Source organism: Bos mutus, chromosome 2, assembly GCF_027580195.1.
Source record: "Bos mutus isolate GX-2022 chromosome 2, NWIPB_WYAK_1.1, whole genome shotgun sequence".
Lineage (NCBI taxonomy): Eukaryota > Metazoa > Chordata > Mammalia > Artiodactyla > Bovidae > Bos > Bos mutus.
Genome location: NC_091618.1, coordinates 129,833,810 through 129,847,168, shown reverse-complemented (window position 1 = coordinate 129,847,168; position 13,359 = coordinate 129,833,810). Strand labels below are relative to the sequence as shown.

Genomic DNA, 13,359 nt, shown 5'->3' with positions numbered 1-13,359 from the left:
TCGAAACTGAAATACAATTTTCATATGAATAAAAGATATTATTTAAAAGTAATTCCATGAGCAATTTAATATTAAAGTAGGATTTTCATTATGTGTTAAGAATTTATTCAGGGAAACAAGTTTCTCAAATTATAGCAGAAAATCTTTTACTAGTATCACAGTCTTTTCATTTAAGTCTTCCTGAATAAATCTGTATTTTCTAATTATACAAGACTAAAAATAATTTAATATAACAAATAAAATTGTTTTTACTTCAAATGCTTACTTAAATAGTATAAAATCATTTTATTTTCTGAGGGAAAAGCATATCAACTTTTTAAGTATGAAGTGTAAATTAAGATTTATTCACTTAAATTATAATTTTTAAAGTTTCACATATAAAGATGAATAAGATCTAAGTGTATATGTTATTGTTAATAAAGTTTTTATTTTTTCGAATGTCACATACAGCCTTTATTATTCATAGATTTATTCCTTTTAAGAAGTAGTCAAATGAATCAGCTCACCCTTGACTGTAACAAAATACTGTTTGGTGACTTGTGACAGACAGGGTTTTAACCTCTGACAGCGAGATTCATTGTGGAGCAAGAGCCAATCACAGATCCCGACGACACTTGTCTCATCAAAGTTGGAATATAAAAAGCCACTTGGAATACAGTATAAAAGATTCACTGGTGTGGCAAGTTGTCTCTCAGACTGGGCAGGCATTAACGTTTGGCTTGGCGTTACTCAAAAGCAAAAGAAAAGTAAAAGGAAGAAGTAAGAACAAGGGAAAAGATTGTATTGATTTTAAAACCATGCAAAAACTGCAAATCTCTGTTTATATTTACCTATTTATGCTGATTGTTGCTGGCCCAGTGGATCTGAATGAGAACAGCGAGCAGAAGGAAAATGTGGAAAAAGAGGGGCTGTGTAATGCATGTTTGTGGAGGGAAAACACTACATCCTCAAGACTAGAAGCCATAAAAATCCAAATCCTCAGTAAACTTCGCCTGGAAACAGCTCCTAACATCAGCAAAGATGCTATCAGACAACTTTTGCCCAAGGCTCCTCCACTCCTGGAACTGATTGATCAGTTCGATGTCCAGAGAGATGCCAGCAGTGACGGCTCCTTGGAAGACGATGACTACCACGCCAGGACGGAAACGGTCATTACCATGCCCACGGAGTGTGAGTAGTCCTGCTGGTGCAGAGCAACGACTCTGCTGACTGCTGTTCTAGTGTTCATGAGAAACCGATCTATTTTCAGGCTCTTTTAACAAGCTGCTGGCTTGTATGTAAGGAGGAGGGGAAAGAGCTTTTTTCAAGATTTCATGAGAAATAGACCAATGAGACTGAAAGCTGCTACTTTATTTGTTTCCTTAGAGAGCTAAAAAGCTAAAAATCAAAAATGAAATGCTTGCATAGCATTCATGTTATATAGTTTAGTATGACAACTATAACATGTTTATGTTTTCACAGCTTAATGCTACCAAGGTAAAGGATTGGGAGACAGTATCAGCAATGTGAAAAATTTACATCAAATTTCCTAATTGCATTTGGTTGCCTGAAATATGCATTTATAATAACAGGTTTTTTTTTTTTCATTAATAAAAGAGAAAGGAAGAAATCTGTAGAGGTTGAAGCCTATTTGGGCATTTGCTGAACACTTAGAATGACTTCTGTTATTCAAAACTATTTCTCATAGGGTTTTTATGTTCTTCACAGAGTATCTAATTTTGAAAGCTATTAGAGTGGAAAGGATAAAAGAATATTCTTAATAAACTTAATGTATTAGTAAGAGCAATAAGGAAGTAAACACAGCATAATGAAAAATCATGAGCTAATCAGCAGAAAATTCTAAGAAATAAACATTTTAATTGAGTAGGTTATGGCTTACAAAGTTCCACTTATACCCTGACCATGGTACTATTGTTGAGAGTACCTGGTCTGCACATATCTAGGAGGCACATGCTTAATAACCTTCTAAAATATTATTTTATTCCTCATAGGAGGGAGAACTATTACCTATATGTAGTACCTATGTTGTTTCTGAAAGATAATATGTTTCATATATTTCTGTTGCAGTCAGTTCAAACCTATACTCAAGGAAAGGGAGACAGGCACCTCAACAGAGAAGGCATGACCAGAAAGAGTTTTGTGCCATGTGTCTGCGATCTTGCTTTATACAGGGCTCTACCCACTTTAAACTGGACTCAAAACAGTTTCAAAATACTGCTTTTTCTTATTAAGTAACTAGTTTATAAGGCAACAAATAAATTTCCTTTAAGACTGTGCTATCAGATAATCCTGGAATAGATTTGCCTTATTTATAAACAATCTTGAGAAAACAAAAAGGCAAGAAATTGCTAAGTGCTTCTGCTTACAATGACAGCCTGGCCCTAAAGACAATGTTTTCTAAGTTTTGAAACAGCTTGAATACAACATCTAAGTTTTGGTGCTAATTACCTGCTAGTTTTTTTATTTTTTTCCTTTAAAAGGCTGTCCCAGCGTCCTAACATAACAGATGCACTATATTTTCTGCTAATTCCCGAGGCTCAGTTAGTTGCTCACTGTGTCTTGTCCCCAGGTAATTCAGGCCTGGGGGAAGGGTTCCTTCCTCCAGACTGATTGGTACAGCTGCTCAGTAAGTGTAACTACTCAGATTCCCAAAGAATTCTAAGTGGATGTTCTTCCACAGTGTCTCTTGTTCTCTCTAATCATCATCACTTTAAAATTTCATCCACTTTTCATTCCTTAATAGAATTTTCCTTAGTCCACAGTTCTCTGGAAAGGAAGTAGGCTGCTCATAACAGCTGAAAAAACATATACCTAAAAGATTCTGAAAAGCTGTAATAACTGTTATACTTGATATTTTGCTGTTATGAATGAAATGCTACATATTTTTCCATTTTAAAAGACTAAATATGCACACATTATTCCAATTAAAAAAATGTTCATAGATTGATACGGAGGTGTTCGTTCGTTTTTCATAAAAATGATCTTAGTAACTTTTTTTTCTTATTCATTTATAGCTGATCTTCTAACGCAAGTGGAAGGAAAACCCAAATGTTGCTTCTTTAAATTTAGCTCTAAGATACAATACAATAAACTAGTAAAGGCCCAACTGTGGATATATCTGAGGCCTGTCAAGACTCCTGCGACAGTGTTTGTGCAAATCCTGAGACTCATCAAACCCATGAAAGACGGTACAAGGTATACTGGAATCCGATCTCTGAAACTTGACATGAACCCAGGCACTGGTATTTGGCAGAGCATTGATGTGAAGACAGTGTTGCAGAACTGGCTCAAACAACCTGAATCCAACTTAGGCATTGAAATCAAAGCTTTAGATGAGAATGGCCATGATCTTGCTGTAACCTTCCCAGAACCAGGAGAAGATGGACTGGTAAGTGATTACTGAAAATAACATGCTAAAAACCTTGTTATGTGTTTATTCATAATGTGAATGAATAGTAGTGAGAAATAACTACCAGTTTCCTGTGCTTATAAGCCAAAGGTGCCTTACCCCAGTGGTAGCCCTGTACCCAATAAAAGTAGGTGTCCCATTTCACATCCTATGAAACACTCTCTTGATACTTTGACTTTGCATGAGGATTTAAAAGAAAAAAAGTTATACCATGGTCCTTAAGTTTTTAGGGAATTCTTTGGAATTGAGAATGAAATATAAAATGCTTTCCATTGATGTGCTACATGATTATATAAATAAAAACATGAAGTCTTCACAGTGGATTCTAGTACACACCCAACAACACATTTTTTCCCCCAGAAGAGTGACCAATTTGTTAAAATTCTTTTGCTTAATAAAGCAGAAAAATGAACTCTACAAGTTATAATTAAAATAAAATGCTTTTACTTATAGAAATTAACTAGATATATGTTCAGGTTTATATACTATTAAATATACTATATTTAAGATCTCTCATGATAAATATGTTCCTTGTTTTATAGACTATTGATGCACTGATGTATATGTGGATTACTTTGTGAATTACCCCTGGTAAAATTAAAAATTTCAGGCTAGTTAACTTGTACTACTTAGATATTTTCTGAACTGTCTTACTGTTCTTTAACAGGAGTTAACTTAGGTAATGTCAACTAATTTAATATAAAGTCAAACAGAAAATAATGCCTTATATATTATAAAAATTAATAAAAAACCATTTTAAAATCTAGTATAAGTTTAGAGCTACTCACTCTTCTGGCTTATCTATGCTTGTATTTACTTCTGTTTTCAAAAAATTTTTTAATGTGACCATACCTTTTATTTCCATTTATTGATATAATTTACAACAAAAGATTATACTTGCAAGCTTTATAGTTTTTAAATGGTCTTATTTGTAGTGAATATCATATCTAAATGATATCTAAATGTAAAGTAAATCATACCTAAATGAAAACATATTCTTTAAGACATTATAAAATTTTCCAGGTGATCAATTTTTCTTTAAATATACTACATAAAATGTTATTGACTCCCAAAATGATGTTATTTTGTATAATCTTAAATACCAATAATTACCAGGTCTATTTTGGTTTTAATATAGGATAAAAAAGAATGTGTTCTTTTTCTAGGTAGCATTTTAATGATCAAAGTTGGTGACGTGACAGAGGTCTTAAGTATTATTAAACAGATGATTAATAAGATGAATTCCTCAGACTTTTCCATATAAAAGGAAAAATGTCTCAAATTCATGAAAAGATTGGTACAGGAGGAGGATTAGCAAATTGTAGTTTAAATATCTGAATGGAAACATTTTTTAGTGAAAGAATAAAGGGAATATCATTGTATCTTCTTCTGAGTCTGTGCCTCTCTCTCTTGGAGTTAGTCTTTCCAACCCTATATACTTACCACTATCTTCATCCCTCTACCTTCCTTTTTCCCATTACATCTGTGCAGTACTGGGTGGCAACTATTGTGTTTCGGTGTTAACATCCAAGTTTCGCTGAATAAGACCAAGTGAATGGAGGATGAATGAGTATACCTATCCCTCCAGGAGTCATCAGACATATTTAGCCACCATATTTAATCAATAAGCAGGAAGACATAAGCTAGCCTTGTCCCTCTTCTTTCCTCCCTGCTCCTTTCTCTTCTCTTCCCCCTCTCCCTTTACTGTCATCCATCAGTATTTTCAGAGCATCTATTATGTGTCAGGCATTCAGATACTCAAACGGAGGAAAACAAGAATAAACAAGACAAAGATCTGACCACAGGGGAATCCCTATGGCTACTGTAGACTTTTGAGCCATAAAGGAAGAATCAAGCCTAGTGTAAATGAAAATTCCTTAATGCTGTGCCTTTTAAAAAGAAATGTGACATAAGCAAAATGATTAGTTTCTTTCTTTAATAATGAGTCCTTGAGGTAGGAGAGTGTTTTGGGATCTATTATTAACTCTTCTTTCCTTTCCATACAGACTCCTTTTTTAGAAGTCAAGGTAACAGACACACCAAAAAGATCTAGGAGAGATTTTGGGCTTGATTGTGATGAACACTCCACAGAATCTCGATGCTGTCGTTACCCTCTAACTGTGGATTTTGAAGCTTTTGGATGGGATTGGATTATTGCACCTAAAAGATATAAGGCCAATTACTGCTCTGGAGAATGTGAATTTGTATTTTTGCAAAAGTATCCTCATACCCATCTTGTGCACCAAGCAAACCCCAGAGGTTCAGCCGGCCCCTGCTGTACTCCTACAAAGATGTCTCCAATTAATATGCTATATTTTAATGGCGAAGGACAAATAATATACGGGAAGATTCCAGCCATGGTAGTAGATCGCTGTGGGTGTTCATGAGGTCTATATTTGGTTCATAGCTTCCTAAAACATGGAAGGTCTTCCCCTCAACAATTTTGAAACTGTGAAATTATGTACCACAGGCTATAAGCCTAGAGTATGCTACAGTCACTTAAGCACAAGCTACAGTATATGAGCTAAAAAGAGAGAATATATGCAATGGTTGGCATTTAACCATCAAAACAAATCGTATAATAAAAAGCTTTATGATTTCCAGAGTTTTTGAACTAGGAGATCAAATTCCATTTATGTTCAAATATATTACAACACATGCAGGTGAATGAAAGCAATTCTCCTTGTCTTCTGGTGAATTAAAGGAGTATGCTTTAAAATCTATTTCTTTACAGTTTCACTTAATATTTACAGAAAAATCTATATGTAGTATTGGTAAAATGCAGTATTGTTATATACCATTATTTGAAACATCCTTAAACACTTGAATTTATATTGTATGATAGCATACTTGGTAAGATGAGATTCCACAAAATAGGGATGGTACACCATACGCAAGTTACCATTCCTATACTGATTGATACAGTACATTAACAGTTTTTGCCAATGGTGCTAATACAATAGGCTGAATGGCTGATGTTATCAGGTTTATCAAGCAAAAAACATTCAGTAAAGTAATAAGTTTCTCCTTTCTTCAGGTGCATTTTCACACTCCTCCCTATGGGCAATGGATGTTCTATAAAGAAAGAAAAATCATTTTCCTAGAGGTCTACATTCAATTCTGTAGCATACTTGGAGAAGCTGCACTGAAAAGGCAGTCAAAAAGTATTCATTTTGGTCAAAATTTCAAAATTATAGCCTGCCTTTGCAATACTGCAGCTTTTAGGGTGAAATAATGGAAATGACTGATTCTATCAATATTGTATAAAAAGATTTTGAAATAGTTGCATTTATATAATATGTATACAATATTGTTTTGTAAATAAATGTCTCCTTTTTTATTTACTTTGGTATATTTTTACAGTAAGGACATTTCAAATTAAGTATTAAGGCACAAAGACATGTCATGTAGGACATAAAAGCAAATGCTTGTATTTCGGAGCAAATTAGTTGATTAAATAGTGGTCTTAAAACTCCATATGCTAATGGTTAGATGGTTATATTACAATCATTTTATATTTTTTTACATTATTAGCATTCACTTATGGATTCATGATGGCTGTATAATGTGAATGTGAAATTTCAATGGTTTACTGTCATTGTATTCAAATCTCAACGTTCCATGATTTTAATACTTATAAATATTAAGCATACCAAAATGATTTAACTCTATTATCTGAAATCAGAATAATAAACTGATGATATCTTACAAATTGTTAATTTTATTTTATAATTTGATAATGAATGTATTTCTGCATATATTTACTACTATTTTGTAAATCAGGATTTTGTTAATCAAATAAATTGTACTTATGATTAAGTGAAATTATTTCTTACATCCAATGTGTAGAAACAATTTAAGTTATATTAAAGTGTTTTCACCTTTTTTGAAAGACAACAGTTTCATGTTATAATGATTAACTCTAGATTTCTGGTTTCCACTTTATTATAAAAGTTTAATGACTGAGCACAAAAGTTTGGTTTAGAAATTTTAGGTCTGCTACTCTAGTTTCTCATGAGTGAAATTCCTGTTAAATTGGTTCTGGTCAAGTTGCTTTAAACATACAAAAGCAAGGACTAGTTACATCTGTTTCATTTCTCTTTATCTTGACCTGAAAACTATTTATATGTTTTCTTAGGTTCAATTTCCAAATGCATTGCAGTTGGCAAGGGTATATGGTCCTAGAGTTACAAGTTCTACTGAAGCCACAGGGACACAGGGAGGCTGCATCTTTTCCCTAGCACTTAATGAGACTGACACGCTTATCTGAGTTCGGGGGAATACATTTTCAAATTGAACTGAGAAATAATTAGGAAGTGCCTAGAATCCTTATGTGCAACACTATTTATACATGTTTTTGAAGTGAGCTCTCTTCTCCACTCCTGGCCAGTTTAATAACTTAGCTCTAAAGAAGTGACTATGTTTAATTAGCAGTGACTAATTCTCTCTGGTGTTCTGATTCTTAAATAAATAATTTATAAGTATGATAAATACAATTTTAAACTATATTACAGCAATTTACACTCATACAAACAAAATGTACTACTTCTTCTAATTGTGGTAATATTTAACACTGACAAGGCTGGAGCTATACGTGAGTTGCTCCTGGGGGGGTGCGGGGGCAGGAAGGAGCCAACTGTGGTGACGGGCTAAGGCCACTTTTTGGTTGCACATATCAGAACCTACTTTTATCTGGGCCATGAGTATACATGACCTAAAAGTCTGGGTCAGCAGGTGCATCCACGCACCTTAGGCTCTGGAATACAAATAACTGGGGCCCTTGACCTCTACAGTGAGAAATGTGAGGAAGTATCCCTCTCAGTTTCCAAGGGCCCAGTCACAGGACTCCTCAATCTTCATACTCAGCCTTACCCACGGGTCCCCAGGATCACATCACCAATCTCTCCATTTGGTAGTCCTTTTCAAAACCCATAAGACCATGAAAGAAAGCATCAGGACCAATTTCTTCTGTGACAAGACCTAGGCATTTTCCCCCCCTATTTTGCCAAAGTCATAGGAATGGCAAATGTGCTTTGGTAGTCTGTTTATGAGCACATCACTTTCATTTTCAGCACCCCAAGAGTATTCACTTGTGACATGTGACACTAATCCCTGAAATTTTCAGAAAATATCATGTAAAGTTCACTGTAATGTATCTGTTTTAATATTCTGAATGTTTTGTAATACTTCTCATGCTTCCCACAAATCTATATTGGTTTAAAAGCACAATACAAATTAAAAACAAACAGAAAACCCTTACAAACTCTATGGTTCTCTTTGTATTTAAATTTATTTTTGCACTTCTGTATAGAACTTTAATTTCTTAAACTAAAAAGGCAATATTTTGACACTGACAGCAGATAAATTATAACTCAGTTACCCTATTCCCCCAAACAAAAACAGATCTACTTCACTTTAAGATACCATATACTTATTGAAGAATATCTATGACCCTGTTGGGTCTGTTGAGAACTAGGGACACACTCACCAGGAAAAAGAAAACTCATAATTTTGCATATAATATCAGGAAGTTTAGGGTCTTCCTAGAGTTTATTCATGGAGAAGGCAATGGCACCCCACTCCAGTACTTTGCCTGGAAAATCCCATGAATGGAGGAGCCTGGTAGGCTGCAGTCCATGGGGTCTCTAAGAGTCGGACACAACTGAGTGACTTCACTTTCACTTTTCACTTTAATGTATCGGAGAAGGAAATGGCAACCCACTCCAGTGTTCTTGCATGGAGAATCCCAGGGACTCGGGAGCCTGGTAGGCTGCTGTCTATGGGGTCACACAGAATCAGACACGACTGAAGTGACTTAGCAGCAGCAGCAGCAGCAGCAGAGTTTATTCACAGAATCTAATTTACAAACCCTTAGGAGGGATATCAAGTTTTCCTTCTTAAGGTAAAAAATTGTTTATGAAGTATTAAAACATATTTATAAGGACCTGGTTCCCAATTAATTAGTTTTAATTCTTAACTAATTTGAATGTTTGAAGAGGAAAATGAAATCAAATCATCCTAGATATCTTAACATGACTAAGTAAAAGTCACTCAGTCGTGTCTGACTCTTTGAGACCCAGTGGACTATACAGTCCATGGAATTCTCCAGGCCAGAATACTGGAGTGGGTAGCCTTTTCCTTCTCCAGGGGATCATCCCGATCCAGGAATCAAACCCAGGTCTCCCGCATTGCAGGAGGATTCTTTACCAGCTGAGCCAGAAGGGAAGCCCAAGAATACTGGAGTGGGTAGCCTATCCCTTCTCCAGAGGATCTTCCCAACCCAGGAATCGAACTGGGGTCTCCTGCATTGCGGATGGATTCTTTACCAGCTGAGCTATCAGGGAAGGCTCAACATGACTAAAACCCTTTCTAATTGCCAATTAATGATTGGATGATCTTTAAGAAACACAGAATGTTTTATAACCTGACTAAAACCTTTGATAATTATAAAAACATTCTGTTTCTTAAAGATTATCCAATCATCATTTGGCAAGTCTGTGGCAGATTTAACTAGACAGCTGAATAAAAAGCATTTCAAATTATGAACCCAAACTATTTATTTGTGTCAAAAACAAAATCAATAAATCATCAAGGTTTTGATGTCTGAGTATCAGAATTAGGCAGGTATGAGGAGACAATATTTGCTGAGCACCTTTGCACATCTGTGCTCAGAACCTTCCTCACATGGTCAGTATAGGAGACATTACCGTCCTCACGTCACAAAAGAGAGCTCTGAGGAAGTGAGACACCAGGAGGCGCCGCAGTGGCTGGTCTGGATTTGAACTCAGAGAAATCTGACATAATGATTCATTGCTCTAGTTACAACAATTCTTCACCAATTCCTAATGAAAAAGTGAAGCTATATTTTTTAATGTTTATAATTTGTAATATATCCTTATCTATATTCAGCATTGGTTTCTGCACATGTTGTATGGCTGTATTTTAATAAGTATTAGGAGAAAGTAGAAGAAGAGCAGGTGACTAGCAAAGCCAAGAAACAACATACAGAGACAGAAGTGGATCAGTGTCAGAGGATGTGAGAGCTGCAAGAGACCTTAGAGACCATCTAATTAAATATGACAGAATATGACAGAACCCTCTAAAGAGAGAGATGCCCAAAGTCATAAATTGAACTGGTTCACAAACTGAAACAAGAGTTCTGCAATGCTGGAGGAGAGTGGGTTGTGGGTCAGAGTGAGAAGAAAGATTCCAAGAGGCAAAATGCAGGAGAGCTATCAACGAAAACAGGCTCTGAGTCTTCGTATGCTGGCTGAGTAATGTCCATACCGGGCACTAACTAAATATCCATAAGATGAAAACGATTTACATGTATCTAAATAAATTTCTTATCAACTGGAGATTTTCTTGGACAAATAGACTCCAGAAGGAAATCTATGGCTGCTGCTGCTAAGTCGCTTCAGTCGTGTCCGACTCTGTGCGACCCCATAGACGGCAGCCTACCAGGCCCCCGTCTCTGGCATTCTCCAGGCAAGAACACTGGAGTGGGTTGCCATTTCCTTCTCCAATGCACGAAAGTGAAAAGTGAAAGTGAAGTCACTTGGTCGTGTCCGACCCTCAGCGACCCCGTGGACTGCAGCCTTCCAGGCTCCTCCATCCATGCAATTTTCCAGGCAAGAACACTGGAGTGGGGTGCCAAAATCTATGGCAGTATGTCATTAAAACCACTACTTTACTCTCCATAGTAATACAAATGAACAATATCTTTCAAAGTACCCTCACATTAATGATGTAATTTCATCTTCATAATGCTTAAAGTATTATTATTATGCCCATTTCATAGAGGGAACTGAGGTTCAAATAAATTAATCAAACCGCCCAAGGAAATATAGCATTTATATTTGTATATTAATTATACAAGAAACAGAAATCTAAGGGTTAAATTTGTTTGATCATTCATTCCAATAGTACTTATTAAAAATGTAGCTTGATAAAAAATTTCATTTAAGGAAATTTGCTGTATGACTCACGGAACTCAAACCTGGGCTCTGTAACAACCTAGAGGGTTGGGAAAGGGTGGGAGGTGAGAGGGAGGTTCAAAAGGGAGGGGACATATGTACACCTATGGCTAATTCATGTTGATGTATGGCAGAAATGAAACCAATATTGTAAAGTAATTACCCTTCAATTAAAAATAAATAAATTTTAAAAAATCACGCAAACAAAATTCCATTTAAAATATCACATGATCACTTTAAAAAATAAGACACACGAATACTACCCAGTAATATAACTAAGAAATTAAGCCTTAGGCTAAAATATGATATGCAAGTCATGACTTGCCTGGCACATGACATATAGTGTTGAAATGTCATTTGCATGGCCATTCAGTTCCAGTTTACACATTGCAAAACACATCAAAGTAAACTATACTGATTCTGGTCCTTGCTGAGTACAGTGTCAAGCAATGCAAAGTGGTAGTACATTTAGTTCATTCATGCCCAGATGGAATTTTATAGTCTTTAAAAATTAATATATGTTCATTAGAGAGCATTCATTTACAGCAAGATTATCTTTGCTACCGTTTAAAACACTAGATAGATTATTTACAAATACTTTACTAGCTTACCTGTCAAAAGACCTCAATGAATGTCACATCCTGTCAACAACACAGAATGCTCTTGAATGTAAGACTTTATATATGAAGCTGTCTAATTTATCTGACAGGCATAACATATACATGTGATAATGATAGACAACTCTCTAATAATATTACAATGGTTGAACAGTTCACTTCAGCTACTGTTTAACATTACACTAAATGTTCCTGATACAGAAATACATAGTTTTGTCACTGAAACAACAACAAAAAATACATGCTTAGTCTTTTCACTGATTCCAATTTTGCATTACTTCAAGATAGAAAAGTTTTTTAAATAGTACAATGCTATTATTTAGGTTGTATAATAAAGGTAATTTTTTATTAAACACACATATATTGACTTTCTTGAAAAACTGACTTTAATATTTTCTTTTATTAGTTCTGCATATCACTATGATAAAACACTATTCACTGGAATTAACTTATCTAAAACATATTTCTGATTCTGATCTTAAGGAGATCTGTGGAGCATTCTTCCAAGAAGGGCCAACAGATAAATTTGATTCCATTAGTCTTAAAGGTAAGCTTTGGGTAAACCAAAATAATAAAGAGATTAACCTACTAATTCTTATCTTTCATTTGTTTTCCTAACCATTCAAGACCATTCTACTAAGAAAATTTTTTTCCTATAATGTTATGTTCTTTTACTTCCCCTAACATCTTATGAAGGACCCTATTCAGAACAAAATCTGATTATGCGGTTTTGGCCATGGATCCTCCAGAGGACTTTCCCATATCCGCTCCCACGGACACTAACTCGAAGAAGCCAAACGTCTCTTGGCTCTGTTCCCATGGAACTCAGAATGTTGGCATCGCCTCTCCTCTAGCCAAAAACAAAACATGTCAATACAGGAACGTTCGCCTACATCACGACATCAGATCTTCAAAATGCTGAGATAGGATTCTGAAAGTGAAAATCAAGCATAAAACAATTTACTGAGCAGACTGAAGTGACTGTGGGAGAAAACCCAAACTGTTAAATGGAAACAATAGGGCAGTCATTGAGGCAACTGCTTGGCTTGAGCTCCAAGAATATCTTCCTGAAAAGCTGCATACTTCTCAGCAGCTCAAGAAATGGCCTGAGTTATGTAGCTGCCTGCACCCTGAGTAAAGGATCTACTGAGGCCATCTTGGGCTCTGGAACCAGGCCAGGTGCTCTGGGATAGCGCAAAAGAGACCAAATTAGAGTATTGGTTCCTACTTGTAGATGTTCCCTGGCAGCAAGTAAAACTGTCCCAAAGTCTAGAATCTATCAGGACCTATAACTTATGAATTAGTGAATTATAGTTCCTTACAGTTCCAGAGTCATACAAAATTCCAAGGAAGTTGC

The 13,359-nt window shown here is 35.4% G+C and overlaps 1 protein-coding gene across 1 annotated transcript; it reads left to right on the top strand.

Moving 5' to 3' along the window:
- Positions 1–689: 689 nt before the first annotated feature.
- Positions 690–7,290, top strand: MSTN (myostatin). Its single transcript, XM_005907427.2, has 3 exons — positions 690–1,170; positions 3,015–3,388; positions 5,416–7,290. The coding sequence occupies exons 1-3, from the start codon at positions 798–800 to the stop codon at positions 5,794–5,796; spliced, it is 1,128 nt and encodes a 375-aa protein (XP_005907489.1). The 5' UTR covers positions 690–797; the 3' UTR covers positions 5,797–7,290.
- Positions 7,291–13,359: the final 6,069 nt, after the last annotated feature.